At 42.1% G+C, this 18810-nt stretch overlaps 1 protein-coding gene across 2 annotated transcripts; it reads right to left on the bottom strand.

Annotated features, from left to right (window-relative positions):
* Positions 1 to 1724: 1724 nt before the first annotated feature.
* Positions 1725 to 18329, bottom strand: CCNJ (cyclin J). Of its 2 annotated transcripts, none has more exons than XM_040437614.1 (6): positions 18144 to 18329; positions 16997 to 17106; positions 9899 to 10109; positions 6112 to 6411; positions 5859 to 6018; positions 1725 to 4545 (listed from the first exon to the last, which is right to left on the bottom strand). In XM_040437614.1, exons 2-6 carry the CDS (start codon positions 17063 to 17065, stop codon positions 4134 to 4136), a joined length of 1152 nt encoding a protein of 383 aa, XP_040293548.1. In that variant the 5' UTR covers positions 17066 to 17106; positions 18144 to 18329; the 3' UTR covers positions 1725 to 4133. The 2 variants fall into 2 exon arrangements, with proteins under 2 accessions (XP_040293548.1, XP_040293549.1); XM_040437615.1 differs by lacking the exon at positions 18144 to 18329 and adding an exon at positions 17911 to 18055.
* Between the last annotated feature and the right edge of the window lie 481 nt (positions 18330 to 18810).

Here is an 18810-nt window from a genome sequence, read left to right as displayed (position 1 = left end):
ATCCTGAGGATAGGTCATTAATATTAAAAAGCCCGGACAACCTCTTTAAATCATGCACAGGAGCCTCAATAGGTAGGACATTGGGCTTGTACCCACATTGTGTCATCACAAGTCAATACACTGAAAATTCTCCATTTGCAATATTAAGGTCTTCTGTCGCAATCACTTGATTCCTCCTCCACATGATCAATCAATTTGGTCATGTGCGTCCACTTTAAGAAGCTGAGCTGATATAGCCTTAGGCCTCCTGCACACAACTGTAGGTGTCCCGCAATACACGGGCACTGTTCAGTGTGCATTCCGCATCACAGATGCGGAACCATTCACTTCAATGGCTCCGCAAATCCGGAGAAGCAGAATGGAACCCTACGGAAGCACTACAGAGTGTTTCCGTGGGGTTTCGTACGGTACTTCCGTTTCCGCAAACCCATTAAAGTGAATGGGTCCGCGATCCGCTGCGGCTTCCCCACGGTCGGTGTTTTCGTGCATGGCGGCCCGCATTTTGCAGGCCGCAGGAGGGCCACAGGGCGCACACGTTCGTGTGCAGGAGGCCTTAATCTCATCACTGAAACTTCTGTTATCTATAACATACATTCCATATACGACATTGTACACTAGAATATTCTCTTAGTGGCTAAATCTTCTCCCCTGTGGATCTATTAGGGTACAGTCACATGGAGCATTGCAGATGCATCAAGTGAAATCCCCAACAAAATCCCTTATGGGACAACCATAGGTGGCCGAGTACAGCGCTCCGCTATCTCCGGCGGTCTCCCAGAGGATGAGTGGAGCAGCAGCATGCATGCTCGGCCCTTTTAGTGTTTCATTTTGGTCATGGCAGATTTCTGCGCTTTGTGCATGAGGCTTAATAAGTCAATTAGCTAAAAGTTGGTTAAACTGTAGTGATTTCAGAAGGCAATTTTCTTAAAAGGTCATCAACTTTTCAAAAAAAAAAAAAAAAAAACTTTTGATATGTGTCGGAGACAATCAAAAGTTGAAATCGGTGGGGGTCTGAGCACTGAGACCCCCACCAATCTCTTAAATAAGGGGGCAGAAGCGTACGCATAGCAGAGAAATAACACTATGTGAATGCCTCTCTCCCCTCGTTCTAGGGATCTTGGGGGACTCAGTGCCCAGACCCCCACCAACCTAAACTTTATTTGCTATGTATGGCGTGGTTTGCAACAGAATTGTACATCACAATTGTGGTACAGGCTTGCTGCAAAACGTGCCTCTTTAAATACTCCATCTCCCCAGGAGGCCACACCCCTTATCAATAAGCCACACCCCCATTGGCAGGCTAGACACCGATCATTTTAAATTTAGACACCAAATTTTTCTGCAGTTTATATAGGTTTACACTAGGAGACACGGGCCATCAACTGTGCACAGATATCTTCCTTCAATTGACATTTGCAACCACTCACTTTGCAAAAAAGGCACAAACAGCAGGAAATGTAAAAGAACAAAAAAAAAAAAAAAGGGGAGAAGGCAAAACAATCAGGTGTGCCACCAAAGAAAACTATGAAAAACAAAAAATATACAAGGGCAATTTTTGAGGGGTGGCTGAAAGCAGAAGACTGATGTCACTGAATTGGAATGGCTGATGATATCAGCATCAAGGAAAAGGAGGGGGGAGGGGAGACCATCAGCCGGCCACTCGTTATGTACTGGAACACATTAGCAAAGACCGTAAACATGAAACCCAACAACATTTAGGCAAAGAAAAGGTTTATTAAAAAATCCAAAGTGCATAGCACTCACCCAGAATTCTTTGTTGTTTGTTGAACACTCCAACAATTTCGACACATCCCCACAGAAAATAACCCCCACAACAATTTGGCTTCTGCATTCAAACATGTAACATCTGGTCAAGTCCCTTTCCAATGAACAGCGGTTCGTGAACATAGCTTTGGCTGTTTTTTGTAATGATTATGTCTTTGCACAACAAACCTATCATGCTACATAATAAATAATAATCGAAAACAAAGAAAAAATAAATTTTAGTGTTTTTTGTAAGTCAAAACTTGCTGCCTTCTACAATAAAAAAAAAAATAAAAAATAAAAAAGTCAAAATGGACTGTGTACAGATGTCATATTTGGATATCAAATCTAATTTTCTCTAAATTGTTCCCTTTCTTACCGAAAGAACGGCTCCAGTGTTAGTAATTAGCTAGTATGTTCTATAGTGGTTGATGGGGGGGGGGGGGGGGGGGGGAGGGGGGAAAGACACAACATACACAAAAACTATATTTCCTAAAAAAGTCGGGCTCACAAGTTAGCGGTTATTCAAGTTAGGACACAGCTCTGTAATAATGAGGTAGTTAAATAAAGACACTTCTAAAGTCCTCACGCCAGAATGCCATATGCATAAAATGAGGATTCCTTAGTATTTGGGCACTTTGACTGACCACAATTATGGGCCTCATGCATAGAAACAGGTATTTAAAAAAAAAAAAAAAAAAGACCTAAAACAACCAGATCAACCCACATTGAAAAATAAAATGAAGGCTGGAACCTGTTTGGCTTCTATGAACAAGGCCTCGGATTTTCCTCTCCACTACTTTCTATACATGAGGCCCAAGATCTTCAAACAAACCGTGTAAACGCTACTAAACTAAGATTAAATAACCTGAATGGAATATTCCTACATACACTAAGAAAATAAGTCATAAAATAGAGATATCACATCGTTCTACAATATTTGGACAAACTGACAACATAAAGTTTCGATAAATTGCAAAATTGCTTGAGGCGGTAATCTTCGAAACCTTCTTTGTAACTTGGATTTTTGCCTAAATTTCCCCGGCTTAATGGTGGTTTTGTCTTATGTCTAGAATTGACATTAAAGGGTCTTTTCGATTGAATGCAAGATTAGACAGGTCATTAGAACCGCATGGAATAGGGGTCTGGAAACTGGGATCACAATTGATTGCAGAGAGAAAATGGCTGTTCATATGTGGTCACCTGTTGGGGATCAACAGGAACAAAGAAAAACCCCTACTGATGGAACTCCCATAGCTGTCCAACAGCTATTCCTCCTGACCCCCCATTCACATTCATGCTCGGTTCGGTCAAGCACGCGTGTATTTTCAATGGCAAGAGAGGAGAAAGCCCCTTCGGACACCTCTAGCGGTGGCCAACCTCCTGCCAAGACAATAGGACTGGGATTGGAAAGTCAACTTGCATGGACCTTCTTTCCGCCTGCCAACATCATATTTTGGCAGATAGTCCCTCATATATATAGTAGATAGACTTGTTAATGACACACTTACTTGACATGACATACCCTAAAAATTATTTTTGGAGCAAAAGTCCCATTAAACTTTCTGTTCCTGTAATAGACACCAGTTTTGGTCATCATCATTTGGTTTGGAAAGATGTCACACCATAAACTATATCTAATCCTACCTACTGTGTCAAATCCTCATCTAAAATTAAGAAGGAGGGTGTACTACCAACGTTCACATTTGTTCTTTTAACAGCACACAGTACATACCTGGACACAAGTTACACTACACTGCTTCCACAAGGCGACTCGGCCAAAGACGGGGGCTGAACAGCAGCTTCAAAATGTAATTTTGCGGTCTAACCCTATGTTAAAAGAAAATCACCAGCAGCATGACGAGGAGGAGGTTATAGATATATATTATATCCCTGAGTTAGTGTGAAAGATAGCCTTAAAAAAAATGAGGTATAATTGAATTATTTTAGCAAAGTTTCTTCGTCTACCAGTAGAGGAACCAGTGGTACGACAAACAGCCACCGGCTCGCAGCAGGTACGATGCTGGCGATGGGTGAAGGCAAGTTTGCCGTATCTTCATGGATAGGCAACATAGTAATACTGTACTTCTCCTTCATAACATATCAGGAATGTCGTCTGGAGAAAAAACAACATATATATATCATTCCCTGAAGACTGGGTGTCCTAGGCAGTTCATTAGTTCTTTAGCACCATTGAGTGGTTTGGCCAACAAGTCCCCCATTAATCTCAGACTCTCTTTGCTCGCGTAACAGACGCTTCCTGTGGTAATACATCAATGAGGGAGGGGGTAGCACCCCAAAACAAAAGGATTGTAGATTTCACAGTATTTATTGCCCCAATAGGGCACAGAGGTAATGCAAGGCCTTCATCACCTCTCAAAACACTGAGTGATACAGGAGTAGTGTCCGTTCACTGGAAAGTTTCTGTTATAAGACACCCCTATGCAGGGTTTCACTTCTATTGGCACAGCGGCTATAGAGACGCTGGCGGCAGTCTGTATGTGCGCCCGGGGCTGGATGCCGGAGGTCAGGCCAGAGGAGCAGGTCTGAAGAGGGAATGCTGACGTATGGGCTGTCGTCACAATCTGCTGACAGCTGGGCAGCTGAGGTGGCGGCTGGTGATGAAACTGAAGCTGGTGCTGGGAATGCAGAAAGTGGGGCACGTGCTGCTGGATGTGGGCTTGTGGCGGCGCCGGGGACTGCGGAAATAAACATGGAGTCGCTGCATGGCCCAGCTGAGATTTGTGCTTGTTGGCTTCTTTCACATCGTTGTCATGTGCACTAAATGGAACAGAACGTGCAAATTAGGAAAGTGTAGAAATAGATGTGCCACTTACACCCGAGTATGGGAGCTTTAAAATTAATATATACCCTCGAATCCCGTTTCATTTAATCTCCCATTAATTTCTTTGTAGCTGTTAAATCATATTTTTTTCCCTGATACAGAGCTCCAAGTCCTCTGCACCAAGCTAAATGATGCATTTGTCTGCCTGTAGTCGCCACTAGAGGGAGCTTTAACATTTACAATATACAATTTATATACTGAACTGATATACTAAACACCCCAATAAGGCAGTATGCAAAAAGCTCTCATGCTCCCCCTGGTGGTGACTGCAAGCAGCGAGAATGTTCTCATTTAACTATGTCTATGCAGAGCCATGGCTGGCTCTGCAAAGACATAGATGGATTTGGAGCCATGGCTGCTATAAAGATATGTTTAAAAAGAAAAATCACAGAATATTGCATCTAAAAATGAAATCCAGTTGTAAAGAAAAAAAAAAAAAATATATATATATAATAATAATAATAATAATAATAATAATAATAATAATATATGTATATTTAGAGAGAGTCACAAGTTATGTGTGATCTGCCATATTACACGGCAATGTCGGTAAACCAGAGTTTATCTGGAGGGATTTCCATATGATTATAAAATACCCCTTTCCCCCCCAAATAGATGAAAATTTAGTTGGTATGCAAATTTTCTGTGCCCCCTTAAAAGCCACCAACTAATGCTGGGCTTTAGTGGAGATAGGACTTTGTCCTACCCATCTAGGAATCACAACGCTGTAGGAACCACATAGTACCATAATGTATATATACATGCAGTCATAGATACATCTCTGTTCACTTCATCCCATATACAGCCGTCACTTAATAATCATTTGCCTTACAGGGCGGCAAAAATAGTCTCTTTACATGAGGTGTGGTGATACATTTGTAGTGTCTACGAGTAGGAACTGGTGTTTTCTTATGACCCATCTCTCTTCACAACGATTCATTTAGAAACAGTCATTTAGAAACCAGGCAACATCCTGGCCCCAAAAACTCAGAGAGAGACACATAGGTGATAAAAACGGAAGTGGTACATTTAGACCGACCTGGAGATATATTTGTACATAAATAGGACGTGTTATCAAAGAAAAAATAATAATGCATCTGCTTCAAATAACACTTTCCCGAATCCTCAGACATATTGCAGTGTCACCACCATAGTACAGGCTGCAATTTACTGCAGCCAATCGTCTGTGAATGGACTAACGTTCTCGTGCTCCATTCTAGAGATTCACCCCCCCGAACAAAATACTTACATCAGTAATCTCTCAATGCAAGGCACAAGGATGTCCCAGGAGTACACCGTAAGACGGTGGAGCCTCATAGGCCAGGAGGGTGTGAGCCGCAGGATAATGCGTGAGGCTGCAACACACGCAGCTGCCACGAGCGATGGAATGTAATTTAAAAACACGTGATCTGTGAAGAAAACCAAAAATACCAATGTTTAGACTCCTTTCTAAGAGCTCAACTGATGCTTGGCTCAGCAGACAAAGAGAAAAAAGGTCTCACCTTGCAGCGATACTTCCAAGAAATAGTCTGCATATTTGGCCATGTAGATTTTGGTCTTTTCTAGGCAGATCATGGGCCAGCCATCATGGAGGTCAGTGTCGTGGACAGCAATGGACAAGTAGTAATCTATAAAATGGGCAGGAGTTGGGAGGCACAAGTTCCACTCAAAGGTTTCCAGCAGCAGAAGCTCCATGTGGAGCAGGTTCTGTTTGGTTAGCACCAGGTTCATGTTGGTCATACATCCAAGACTATTCAGCTGGTCAAGCTTTGGCACTCGGTCTTCCTTGTCTTCAAATTTACCTGATCGAATACAACAAATGGACCATGCATCAAATTATCTATGGAAGTTCTGCAGGGTAGCTACTCGAGCACCAAAAGATCAGAAAAAATATCTTATGCCATTTTGAGAAATTCACCTGAAATCGAATGACCAATAGTTCGGATTCAGAATAAAATGTAAAAAACTCAGGTCAAATTCAATTAGTCTAGAATCGACTCACTCACCTCTAGTGCCTTTAGAAAAGGAGTGTAAGGGCTCATTCACACATCCGTATCTGTTTTAGAGGTCCACAAAACACAGATACCGGCTGTGTGCATTCCGCATTTTGTGGATCGGATCGTCTTTCTCCTGTGTAGAAATGTCTCTTCTTGTCCGCAATTACGGACAATAGGACATGTTCTATTTTTTTGCGGGGCCACAGAACGGAAGTATGGATGCAGACACCACACAGTGTGCTGTCCACATCGTTTCCTGCCTCACTGACATGAACGGATCCGCAACGGTCCAGCAAAATTGTGGAACGGATATGAACAGAAATATACGGTCATGTGGATGGGGCCTAAGACTAGTTTCACACACACAAAAAATACAGATGTATTTTTAAACCGGTATTAGGGCCACAAGTCCCTGCCAACCATAGGTCTGATGACAAGAACTAACTGCATCATGGAGATCTACGATGTAGTTAGAGTGCTGTTTTATTTAGACAAAGTGAGGCAAAATAATGATGAGAAGCCATCATTTATACAGATCAGCGGGTAGTACAATGCCTTCACTTTCTATGGCAGGGACATGCAGAGCATTTACAGGCATTACACAAATCCTCCTCTACTAGAAACTACTCCATTCATTGCAGACAGTAACCCCACTGTTCTACTGGAAAAGGTCCTGGTGTCAGGCATTTACCATAATTTGCAATACATCGGGCATTCACAACATAGAAGATGGTGGAGAAAGTACAAGGAAGCGGGAGCCTTATCAAAACTACTACAAAAAAAAGGGGAGAAAAGAGGAGCAGTCACCCAGAATCTCGCATCTTTCTCTCTCTACGGAAGTCAACAGTTGTGAGAAGTGGGACATCTATGACTCATGACTGTGATGGGTCACACATGTTGCCTTCAGGACAATCATGGAGGAATCGGCTTATTACTGAAACACTCCGACGGCTAAAAGGATTTCATAATTATGCAGTTCCAATATACACCAGTCAGGCATAACACCAAATATTGTATAGTCCCCCCTTGTGCTATGACCCATCAAGACATGGACTCCATAAGACTTTTGAAGGTACCCAACATTAAACTTTTCAAGAATTTGTACTATAGCAGGTCTTCTGAAGGACTGGACCAGCTGCTACCCACGTGCATCAGCGAGTCTTGGGCATCCATAACCCCATGGTCCTTTCACTGGTTCCCCTGCCTTATATCAACATTGATAGGTACTAAACCATTGCATACTGGGATTAATCCCCCCCCCCCCCCCCCCAATCCACCAAGACCCAGTAGTGTAGTCCTCACAATTTGGCCCTTGTCAAAATCATCCAGATCCTTATGCTTTCCAATTTTGTTCCCGCTTCCAAAATCTACCTTGACAGATGCCACTTGAAATTTTCGGCATTGGCAAAACCCACACTAAATCATGTGGATATTGCTGTGCAGATTTCACCCTCTGCATTGCAAAAGATCAAGTCGGTGGCAGATTTCCATAGCAAAATTTATTTATTTTTTGTGACTGCACCTTTTAAATAAAGTTTGGATTCTGTACGTGACTACAACATTCTCCTGTAGTCAAACAAGCCCAATGACAACTCCATTCCCTTGAAGGGCAGTCATTGTAGCTCATATCTTCCTAGTTAATGCCCACTAAGGAAAACATCCCCAACATTGGAGAAATTGTTTCCAGAATCGACAAAACATGCAAGAACTACTCAACGCCCAAGTTTGTGAACGCCTGGATATGCTATCTATCCCTTTGCAAACGGACTCTGCTTGGACTATTTTACCCGAGAATAGATCTGGTTTTTTTCCGGTCCTATTAGATTTTACTTTTTCTATCATCCTTTTACATAAGGTTATGCAATCTTCTTAAAGGATTTGTCTCACTTCAGCAAATGCCACTTATCATGTAGAGAAAGTTAATACAAGGCACTTCCTAATGTATTGTGATTGTTCATATTGTCTCCTTTGCTGTCTTGATTTATTTTTCCATCACATTATACACTTCTCGTATCCAGGGGGTACGACCACCGCTGCAGTGCAGAGGTGGACGGGACCAGAGCTGATGAGCATGCGTGTCCATGTGCGCTCCCACCGTCCCGACCACCAGGAAGGCTGGTGCTGTTTCCTATCGCGTGCAAACAAGACCACCACATCCGGACTGCAGGGTGGTCGTAGCCCCTGGATACAATCAGTGTATAATGTAGGGTTGCACCAGGTATCGAACTTTCAATAATCAATACTTTTGTACCCAGATCGATCCGATACCGGGATTTGCTATTTTCCGATACTAGGCTGCACTACTGCGCAAGCCTAGTATCTCTGCCTCCGTTGGCACCATGTTCTCCTGAGCCGGCACAGTGGAGAAGTAGCTACCGCTGGCCACCAATGAGAAAATAATACTGAGGAGGACGGGAGGGGCTGTTAACACTGCACCACCAATGCATATAATTAACTCAAATACAAATGTAGGCGGCGGGTGCCAGCTGTATCACACAGCTGACACCTGGCCTCAATAACAGGGCACAGTGCAGCACCCTAATAGATCTCTATTAGGATGAACAGGACAAGGGTTCTAGCCCCTAAGGGGGCAAATAGTTATTAAATAAAAAGTTTAAAAAAAAAATGTTTAGAACAACCAGAATATTAAAAGTTTAAAATCACCCCTTTTCCCAATTTTACATATGATTTTTTATTGTTTATATATTTTATATTACATATTGCCACGCTGGGAAAAAGTCAGAACTATTAAAATATTAAAAAATCTCCCCTATGCGGTGAACGCCGTAACAGGAAAAAAAATAAAAACACATGCAATTCCCCCCCAAAAAATAGGATAGGACTGTTCTATTATGGGAAGGACGTTCCATAAAAATGCGGAATGCACGCGGCTTTTTTAATGTTTAATTTTTTTCACGTGGTATCGAGTATCACAAAACTTTTTTATGGTATTGAAATCGAATCTAAATTTTGGTATCGTGACAACCCTAGTATAATGTGACGGAAAAATTAATACAGCCAGCAAAGGAGGCAATATGGATAATCACAATACATTAGTAAGTGGCTTGTATTAACTTTCTCTACATGATAAACACCATTTGCTGAAGTGAGACAACCCCTTTAAGTAAGGCCATCTTTGTATTGCTTAATATCATTGCCTTAGTCGAAGAAAAAAAAAATCTCAGAAGAAAAAAAAACCAAAAAAAAAACAAGCCCAATTAAAATTCTGAAAATACATGTAAACCCAAATCTATCTAATACCCAATGTATTAAGCAGCACAGATGTTCTTACTTGCTAGGAGCAAACAGGAAAGCGCCACGATGTGTAACTGTTGGATAGAGATGTCGTAGCGGTCCATGAAGAGGTCCAGCAGGTAGACAGCGAGATGACGGGCAGTAGGACACAGCTTAAATCGATTACTGACAATAGCTATCAGGTCTGCAAAGTAGCGTCTTAGGTTCAGCTGGGGAGACTGGCCTTTGTAGGTCGGAAGCTTCAGTTCCTAAGTAAACAGAGACAGCAAAGCGGTAATTTAAGCCGGCCGACAAATGCGCAGAATAGTCACACAGGAGGAGGGAAGGAATACAGCGTTTGCACAGCGAGTACTCTGCACACGACACGTTTTAAGTTCTAGCTTTAATCTTGCTCCTAGACTCTTGGGCTTTATTCACACATGAATGTTTTGTTCAGGATTTTTTTTTTGCGATTTTGACGTGTGACTAAACCCTCAGAGGGGGGAACCCCATTTTGCAACTTTTTAAATCCCATTTGCAACTCCTCCTCGCCAATTTCCAAAAGGGGGCATGACGCAGGTGCAGGGTTTCCAACGAGAAGTTTTATTTTTTTCTGAACAATTTCTCACGGACATATTGGAAAACCGTAATGAATTAGAAAAATCATAAGTCATACGCATCTATAGTTCTATATACTGATAAGAACTTATTACCAGCATTTACAGTGAGCTGTAAAATAATAATTACCACCAAAACTGTTAGTCGGGTACCACAAGCCTAAAAAAAAATAATAACTGCCACTATGTTTTTTCAGGAAAAAAGTTGCCAATTTCTACTGAATGTCCAAAAATTTCTGGATGGTTGGCAACCCTGAACGTGTGGAGTGTGGGCTGGCACATTTAACATCACTTATCCCAGACACTGGCATAAAAAAATAAAAAATGACTGATATCTACGGCAGCTCCGAGCTGGCACAGATTTCAGTCTGGCGCACGGACTGCCGGAGGAGGCATTTCATTTATGACGAGGTCTGCGCCTCCTCATAAATCAAATGTCTCCTCTGGCAGCACAGGGCCCATCATGCCAGGCTTGATAACTCAGGGTCTTAGCGTACAGCCACATGGGATGGAATTTCCGGAGTGCATTTGTAGACGATTTTGCTGCAGATTGGCGCATTGCAAAGGGTGAAATCTCCAGCATAGATTGACGAACTGTGGATTTAAAATCTGTGCCACGGTGGGTTTACGCATTTTTTTTGCAGCCTGTGGATGAGATTTCTCAAAATGTCATCCACTTTGCTGGTACTGTAAAACGTTAAGGATTCAAAAAGGTTATGAGTTTTTTGGGCATGGGTGTCAGCATGGATTTGGTGTCGAAAACCGGAAAAAAATAAATCTGTCCTGAAACCACCTCCCAATGTTTTCAATAGGAAGCCACGCTGCAGTTTATGTGGCCGAGGATATTTGCTGCACAGATTTCCACACCGCGTCAAGAACGTACAGGTCCATTCTTGCAGTGTGGACCCCTCGCAAATCTCGCAGAGCCCTTTGGCTCCATTCAATGCACCATACAAAATTAAAACCCACAAAAAAAAAAAAACTGCAGCAGTTTCTGCCGTTGGACACAGGAAGGATTTTATTGCGGACAAAATTCTCAGTGTGAACGCACAGAAGCGCCCCGCTCCCGTATGTGGGCTTGCACTGAGAATGAGATGCACTACCAAGCACAGTTGCCCGTGTTGCACTGGTTAGGAGGGGTTCCGGAGGTGTGGTCCCCGCCATTGGGCCATCAATGTTTAAGTACCAGAGAACCTGGTCACATTTGTGCATTCATACTTCTTGATGCTCTTATCAGGGGAAACCAGACGTTACTCATGATGGTACCAAACCTTCCTACGAATATAAATGCTTCATCAATAAACGTAAAAACCGCCGATGGTTACCACTGTTGCTCCGATACAGGTTTTCTCTTTTTTAGTGCCATTTTACAATCGTGGTTTCAGGCTTAATGAATGAATATTCGTATTTCGTACCTGATCTCTGGCCCGTGTAAACGCGGCCGCCAATCACCCAATAAAAAAAAAAGCAAACGTTTGTTTGTCTGGTGATGGCATCTTTCATGCTGCACCAAAAATCCTTGTTTTGTCGGCAGCGCATCGTCCTGTGTAAACAGGGAATGTGCTGCGGTCAACATGCAAACTGAATTGGGAACAAACAAGTGTAATAGTGATCGTTGATCCCCCATTCACTTTGCAGCAGGCCTTGTATAAAGTCGATTGGTACTCAGCTGTGCAACAAGACCCACCTCGTTCACATCTCCATTTAGGAGGTCCGGTGCAAATACCGGCTGTCGGCCAGACAAATAAATATTGCAGCAGAAATCTGGCATTTATGGCGGAATCGGCTGGATCACCGCTGGACCTTATTACAGTCAATGGGGATCCGGCAACGTTGGATCCTGTGAGATCTGGCAGGCTGCTCTCTGCCGGAACAGCCTGACGAATCTCCTAAATGGAGATGTGGACGCAACTGAACAGGAAGACTCGGGAACATGTCTGGAAGAGGCACAGAAGAGCCCGCAGCGGAATCAGTGGCCTAACGGAGGGCTAAGTACTGGCCAAACACTAACCCATGTACAATGATACTGGTGAGTGACGATTAAAGCAAGTCGATGTTTGTCATTTTAGGGACCGGTTTCGGCTGTTTTCTATCTTCTAAACATTTCAATAAAAAGAACAAAAAAAAAAAAAGTACTGACCAAACTCTTTCTTCAACGGGGCATATATATTTTTTTTTAATAGCGTCTTTTAACCCCTTAAGGACTCAGCCCTATTTCACCTTAAGGACCAGGCCATTTTTTGCTAATCTGACCAGTGTCACTTTAGGTACTGATAACTTTAAAACGCTTCGACTTATCCAGGCTATTCTGAGACTGTTTTTTCGTCACATATTGTACTTCATGACACTGGTAAAATGAAGTCAAAAAGATTCATTTTTATTTATAAGAAAAAAAATGCCAAATTTACCAAAAATGTCAAAAAAATTGCAAATTTCCAAGTTTCAATTTCTCTACTTCTATAATACATAGTATTACCTCCAAAAATAGTTATTACTTTACATTCCACATATGTCTACTTCATGTTTGGATCATTTTGGGAATGACATTTTATTTTTTGGGGATGTTACAAGGCTTAGAAGTTTAGAAGCAAATCTTGAAATTTTTCAGAAATTTTCAAAAACCCAATTTTTAGGAACCAGTTCAGGTCTGAAGTCACTTTGCGAGGCTTACATAATAGAAACCACCCAAAAATGACCCCATTCTATAAACTACACCCCTCAAGGTATTCAAAACTGATTTGACAAACTTTGTTAACCCTTTAGGTGTTCCACAAGAATTAAAGGAACATAGAGATACAATTTCAAAATTTTACTTTTTTGGCAGATTTTCCATTTTAATAATTTTTTTCCAGTTACAAAGCAAGGGTTAACAGCCAAACCAAACTCCATATTTATGGCCCTGATTCTGTAGTTTACAGAAACACCCCATATGTGGTCGTAAACAGCTGTACGAGTACATGGCAGGGCGCAGAAGGAAAGGAATGCGTACGGTTTTTGGAAGGCAGATTTTGCTGGACTGTTTTTTTTTTACATCATGTCCCATTTGAAGCCCCCCTGATGCACCCCTAGAGTAGAAACTCCAAAAAAGTGGCCTCATTTTAGAAACTACGGGATAGGGTGGCAGTATTGTTGGTACTAGTTTAGGGTACATATGATTTTTGGTTGCTCTATATTACACTTTTTGTGAGGCAAGGTAACAAGAAATAGCTGTTTTGGCACCGTTTTTATTTTTTGTTATTTACAACATTCATCTGACAGGTTATATCATGTGATATTTTTATAGACCAGGTTGTCACGGATGCGGCGATACCTAATATGTATACTTTTTTTTTTATTTATGTAAGTTTTACACAATGATTTCATTTTTGAAGCAAAAAAAAATTATGTTTTAGTGTCTCCATATTCTGAGCCATAGTTTTTTTTTTTTTTGGGGGCGATTGTCTCAGGCAGGGGCTCATTTTTCGCGGGATGAGGGGACGGTTAGAATGGTACTATTTTGGTGGGCAAACGCCTTTTTGATCGCTTGCTGTTGTACTTTTTGTGATGTAAGGTGACAAAAAAAAATAGTTTATTTAGCACAGTTTTTATTTTTTACGTTGTTCATCTGAGGGGTTAGGTCATGTGATATGGTTTTTGGGGAAAACTTTATTTTTTCAACTTTTTTTTCACTTTATTTTTTGTCCCACTTGGGGGTATATTCCTTTACAATGCATTCCAATACTTCTGTATTGGAATGCATTGGCTGTATGAGTAATACTGTGTGTATTACTCATACAGCTTCCGGGGCCTGTGAGATCCAGGGGGCTGGATCTCACAGGCTCTTCACCTGGCAGTGCATAACGGAAATACGGAAACGGAATGCACACGGAGTACCTTCAGGTTTTTTTTGGCGGACCCATTGAAATGAATGCTTCCGCATACGGTCCACAAAAAAAAAAAAAAAAAATGGAACGGACACGGAAAGAAAATACGTTCGTGTGCATGAGCCCTAAAGAGAATGTATCACGTATATGTTATTTTTTACTAATTACAACCAGTAAGTGATACATAGTCCTTCTTCCTGATTTTTTTTTTCTGCATGTACATTTATTTTACGGCTTTATTTTCTGTCCATGATTATGGGAGTAGCCATCTTGCCTGTAGAGGCCATTGTGCAGGAGGGGGGAGTAGATAAGCTGACAACTATTGTGAACGGTTGATTCTGAGCTATCTATACAGAGGCGTTACTGTATAAAATGAGAAAACTTGGGTGCTGTTATCTGCCATTGCAATCCTCTGTGACTAAGGCCTCATGTACACGACTCTTCTCTTTTTTGCGGTCTGCAAACTGCGGATCCGCAAAAAAACAGAAGTCGCCCGTGTGCCTTCTGCAAAATGGACAAGAATAGGACAGGTTATATTTTTTTTTGCGGGGCCACGGAACGGAGCAAAGGATACGGACAGCACACAGAATGCTGACCGCATCTTTTGCGGTCCCATTGAAGTGACTGGGTCCGCACCAGAGCCGCAGAAACTGCGGCTCGGATGCGGACCCGAACTACGGTCGTGTGCATGAGGCCTAAGTCTGTGATGATAATGAGGTGACTGCTAAAAAGCAATCTGGACAGATGTGTCAGCATCTAATTATGTTTAACAGACGGTGTGAAAACTGCTGAATTTTAGGATTTTTTTTTTTAATTGACTACCAAAAATTCGTAAAAAAAATATTTAACATAAAAGTTTGATTTTAACAATAGGCTGTTCTCCGAAGACTTGACATACAAGTGGTCAGACGAGGGCAGATGTCTCACTGACACCAGAAGATAAACCTTATTAATGAGCAGACCAAACACATTGGCTGCCCGGCTTCACAGGCCTGTCCAGACAAACCATTTCTCCATTGTGTGGCCGGGTTCATACCCTGAGCAGATTCAGGATAACGCATTTATAATTAGCTTAGTGAAATTCCTTTCAGGAACGGTCTACACAGGCAAAAAAGAAATCAGGCCGCCACTGAGGGTTGTAGGCAAAACTTCCCACATAGCACCCTATTGTTTTAGGGTTTTTAAATGCCTAAAGACTAATTGACTTGTGCAGATTTTAGACGTGGCTGAGCCGCCCCGAAGAGCAATTCATCAAATTAATTAAATGTGGGTAACCATAGCAACCTAATCCACTTGACCGAAGCAGCGGAAGAAATTAATGGCAGAGGCCCAAAAATAAATAAATAAATAAATAAAGAAGTTACAATGTAGATGATGAGTAAATTACTGTATATGAAAAGAACCGGGACAAGGACCCCCATATTCAAAAACCCTGAATAGAAGAACAAAAGATCAGGGGTATAAACCACCTTGGAGCAGGACACTTGTAGCAACAAAAGAAGCCTTTGCAATCGCTGGCCAGTTTGCCGTTTTGAGGGACAACCCCCAGCATGCTGCTGAATGACAAAAGAGATTTAAACCGTGACAATCTACTTGTGGCAGCGCCCCAGAGCCGCCTCGCCAACTATTCTCCAACACATATGCCCTAAAGGAAACTAAAGGCTCCCTGCTACTTAACACCGGAGTGTGAACGGAGGCACTGGGAAGTGACCAGCTGGACTGGACTCCGACACAAGACAATAAACCACCGAGGATCTTCAGCAACATTATTTACAGATGACATGAGCCTCCGACTACAACCTTCTGGAGAACTGGTAGAAAGGGAAGAAGTTATAAATAAAAACAACATAATAAAGAAGTACATTATAAGATTATATATATATATATATATATATATATATATATATATACATACCGTACACACACACACACAAATGTATTTAGGTTTTTTTCTTCTTCTTTAAATAATCAAATTTTTAATGAACTGGGAAATCATTAGCTGAATAGTTGAGAGAATCCAAAGAGGCTCAAAAGTTGTTGCCTTCAAGTGGCCAAACACATTAACCGATCAAAATGGACGATTTCAGCCCAAACAAGCGCTCGCCAGTTGAAATTTAACAATGAACGATTGTTTTAGCCGACTGATGACAGGCCATTATTCCCCGAATAAGAAGTCAACCGGGTTTCATCCTTTCTTTGGCCTCTTTCACACAGTAACAGTATTTGTGTAAGCCAAAACCAGGAGTGGGTCCAAAACACAGAAGAAGAGGCACAAATCTATTTCTACTCTACCTTTTCTCTGAAGGTTCTACTCCTGGCTTTGGCTTCCAAATACTGACCATGTGAAACAGGCCTTATAGAAGCAACAATCCCAGAAAGATCTTTCATCTATCGCCCCCGGGTGTCATTAAACATGTATGGGCAGACTGAACAACAATATGGACTGAAATGTTATGGCGATCATTCACCAGATGCTTTTTCAACCATCAACCAACTTCTAACTATTTGTATGGTCACCTTTTGTACAATTTACTCAAAATGTATAGAGATATAGATAGATTATATATACACACACATAAAACATTTTTTCCTGCACATCAACAATAAAAAGGAAAAATAGCAACAAAAAAAAAATAAAACAGACAAGAGTATAAAATCCCAGGATATTCCACTTACTTTATAGCGGAGCGCCTGATGGATGTCTGCAGCGAGCTGACCCTTCCACCACAACCCTTCAAGCTCCATTGCATGGGAAGTCAAGAGATCAAAAGGCAGAACAACCTGGTCTGCAAGAGAAGCACAAAACAACTTTACACCATCTTCCCAGAGCTAAATCCAAGCGCTTTCTCAACCCAACTTTACATACAAAGAGCCTCCTAAAGTGAGAACTGGAAAAAAAAAAAAAAAAAACTTCCTGGCCTAATTTGCACTTAATTAAAATCCCACCAACAGGGGTTTAGCTTCAAACTTATCCCAAGAGCCAGGCTGCTAACACCTGCAAATCTAATTAACTTTAAAAAAAAAATTAAAAAAATTATTTTATGATACCTTGCCGTCATGGCCTTCTTCGTCAGCGCCGTATTAAAACGTAAAATAATCCAAACCAGCTTATGGACGCAAAAAGGTGTAAAATAAATAAACAACAAAAATCTAACCCGGCCATAACCCCCCCCACCACCACGGAAGTTAAAATGTAAGTGTTAATATATTAAAGACATGACTGTAGGATACAAGTGCAAGAGTTACTGCAAATGCTAGACTAGAATAAAACTAATACAACCAATTATGATAAAACTACAATAAAATAAAATAAAACATTTAATGCTGAACTGTTGCAAGGAAATAACACAACTACATTGGAAGTGTAAATGATTTGAGTATTTTTTTTTACGCCAGATCTAGGAACGGTAGGAAGAAAATCGGACAGTGGTGAAAAAAAAACAAAAAAACATAAATGAATTAAAACCTACAGAAAACACAGATTCTATGTACTATTAGTCCTAAGTAAGTGATCCCCATGATAGTTTATGATATTCACAGTTTAACCCCTTATGCAGCAAGACATTTTACGGTATAAAAAAAATTCATACATTAAAAAAATCAAAATAGAAAAACTGATTTTGGTGGATTTGGTGGTAATCGTGGAAGAGTTCTGCCCCCAGTGCTCCCGGCAGGAGATCACCCATCATGTCTGCGGCCCCATGCAGGTCTATGGACATTCCTAGCTGAGGACACTGCAGCCAACAAAGCCTCATCACCCCCATCAGACTCCCGCTGGAAGTTCCCCATAAAGTCCCCAAACATCTCCCCCCTACGGACCGACCTCAGTCAGTGATCGGCTCCTGGACTCGTATCACGCTCCAAGCGCATCTCTCGTCCCCCGTTACCGAGGCTCCCACTTCAGCTCCCCGCTGCTGCCCGGCCCCGTCCATTAACAATCGGCCCGGATCTTCCCATCCATTGTTAAAGGGCCGAGTGCTATGGAGTGTATACAAAGCCCTAGCTCGGACACATGCCGCTGGGGGGAGCTCCACCAATAGCAGGTGAGCTTACACACGCACCTTCTCCTTTCCTCCAATCACGGATCCGCTCTTATTCTGGGATTTGGAAGCTGTGGATCGCGCAGCCGCGCCTCGGCAGAATTTTGAGTCTCCTAGCTCTCCGTACGCCCATTGACTGCTACGTCGGAGATGGGGAGGGTTGGGTGACGGGTGGGGCTGGATGATGGTGGGCGGGGTTTAGCAGGGCTTAGTTGACTCTCCCAGACGGGTAATACGTTGTAGTGGGCGGGGCTTGTTTGGTTTCGGTAACGCCCTCGGCTCGGGATGTGCAGCGCAGTAGGCGTGGCTGAGGCCTCAGTGAGGTGGGGGCGGCTGGCTGTGCTGTGTGAACGGAAGAGTCAGAGAGAGTTGGAGGTCACCTAGGGACAGTGCACCCACAGAGCCCCCTGTGCGCCGTCACCCACTGAAAATCATACAAATAATACAATA

The sequence above is a fragment of the Bufo bufo genome, chromosome 6 (genome assembly GCF_905171765.1).
Source record: "Bufo bufo chromosome 6, aBufBuf1.1, whole genome shotgun sequence".
In the NCBI taxonomy this organism is placed as follows: Eukaryota; Metazoa; Chordata; class Amphibia; order Anura; family Bufonidae; genus Bufo; species Bufo bufo.
Note: the sequence above shows the minus strand (reverse complement) of the source record. Positions and strands in the feature narration are given on the sequence as shown.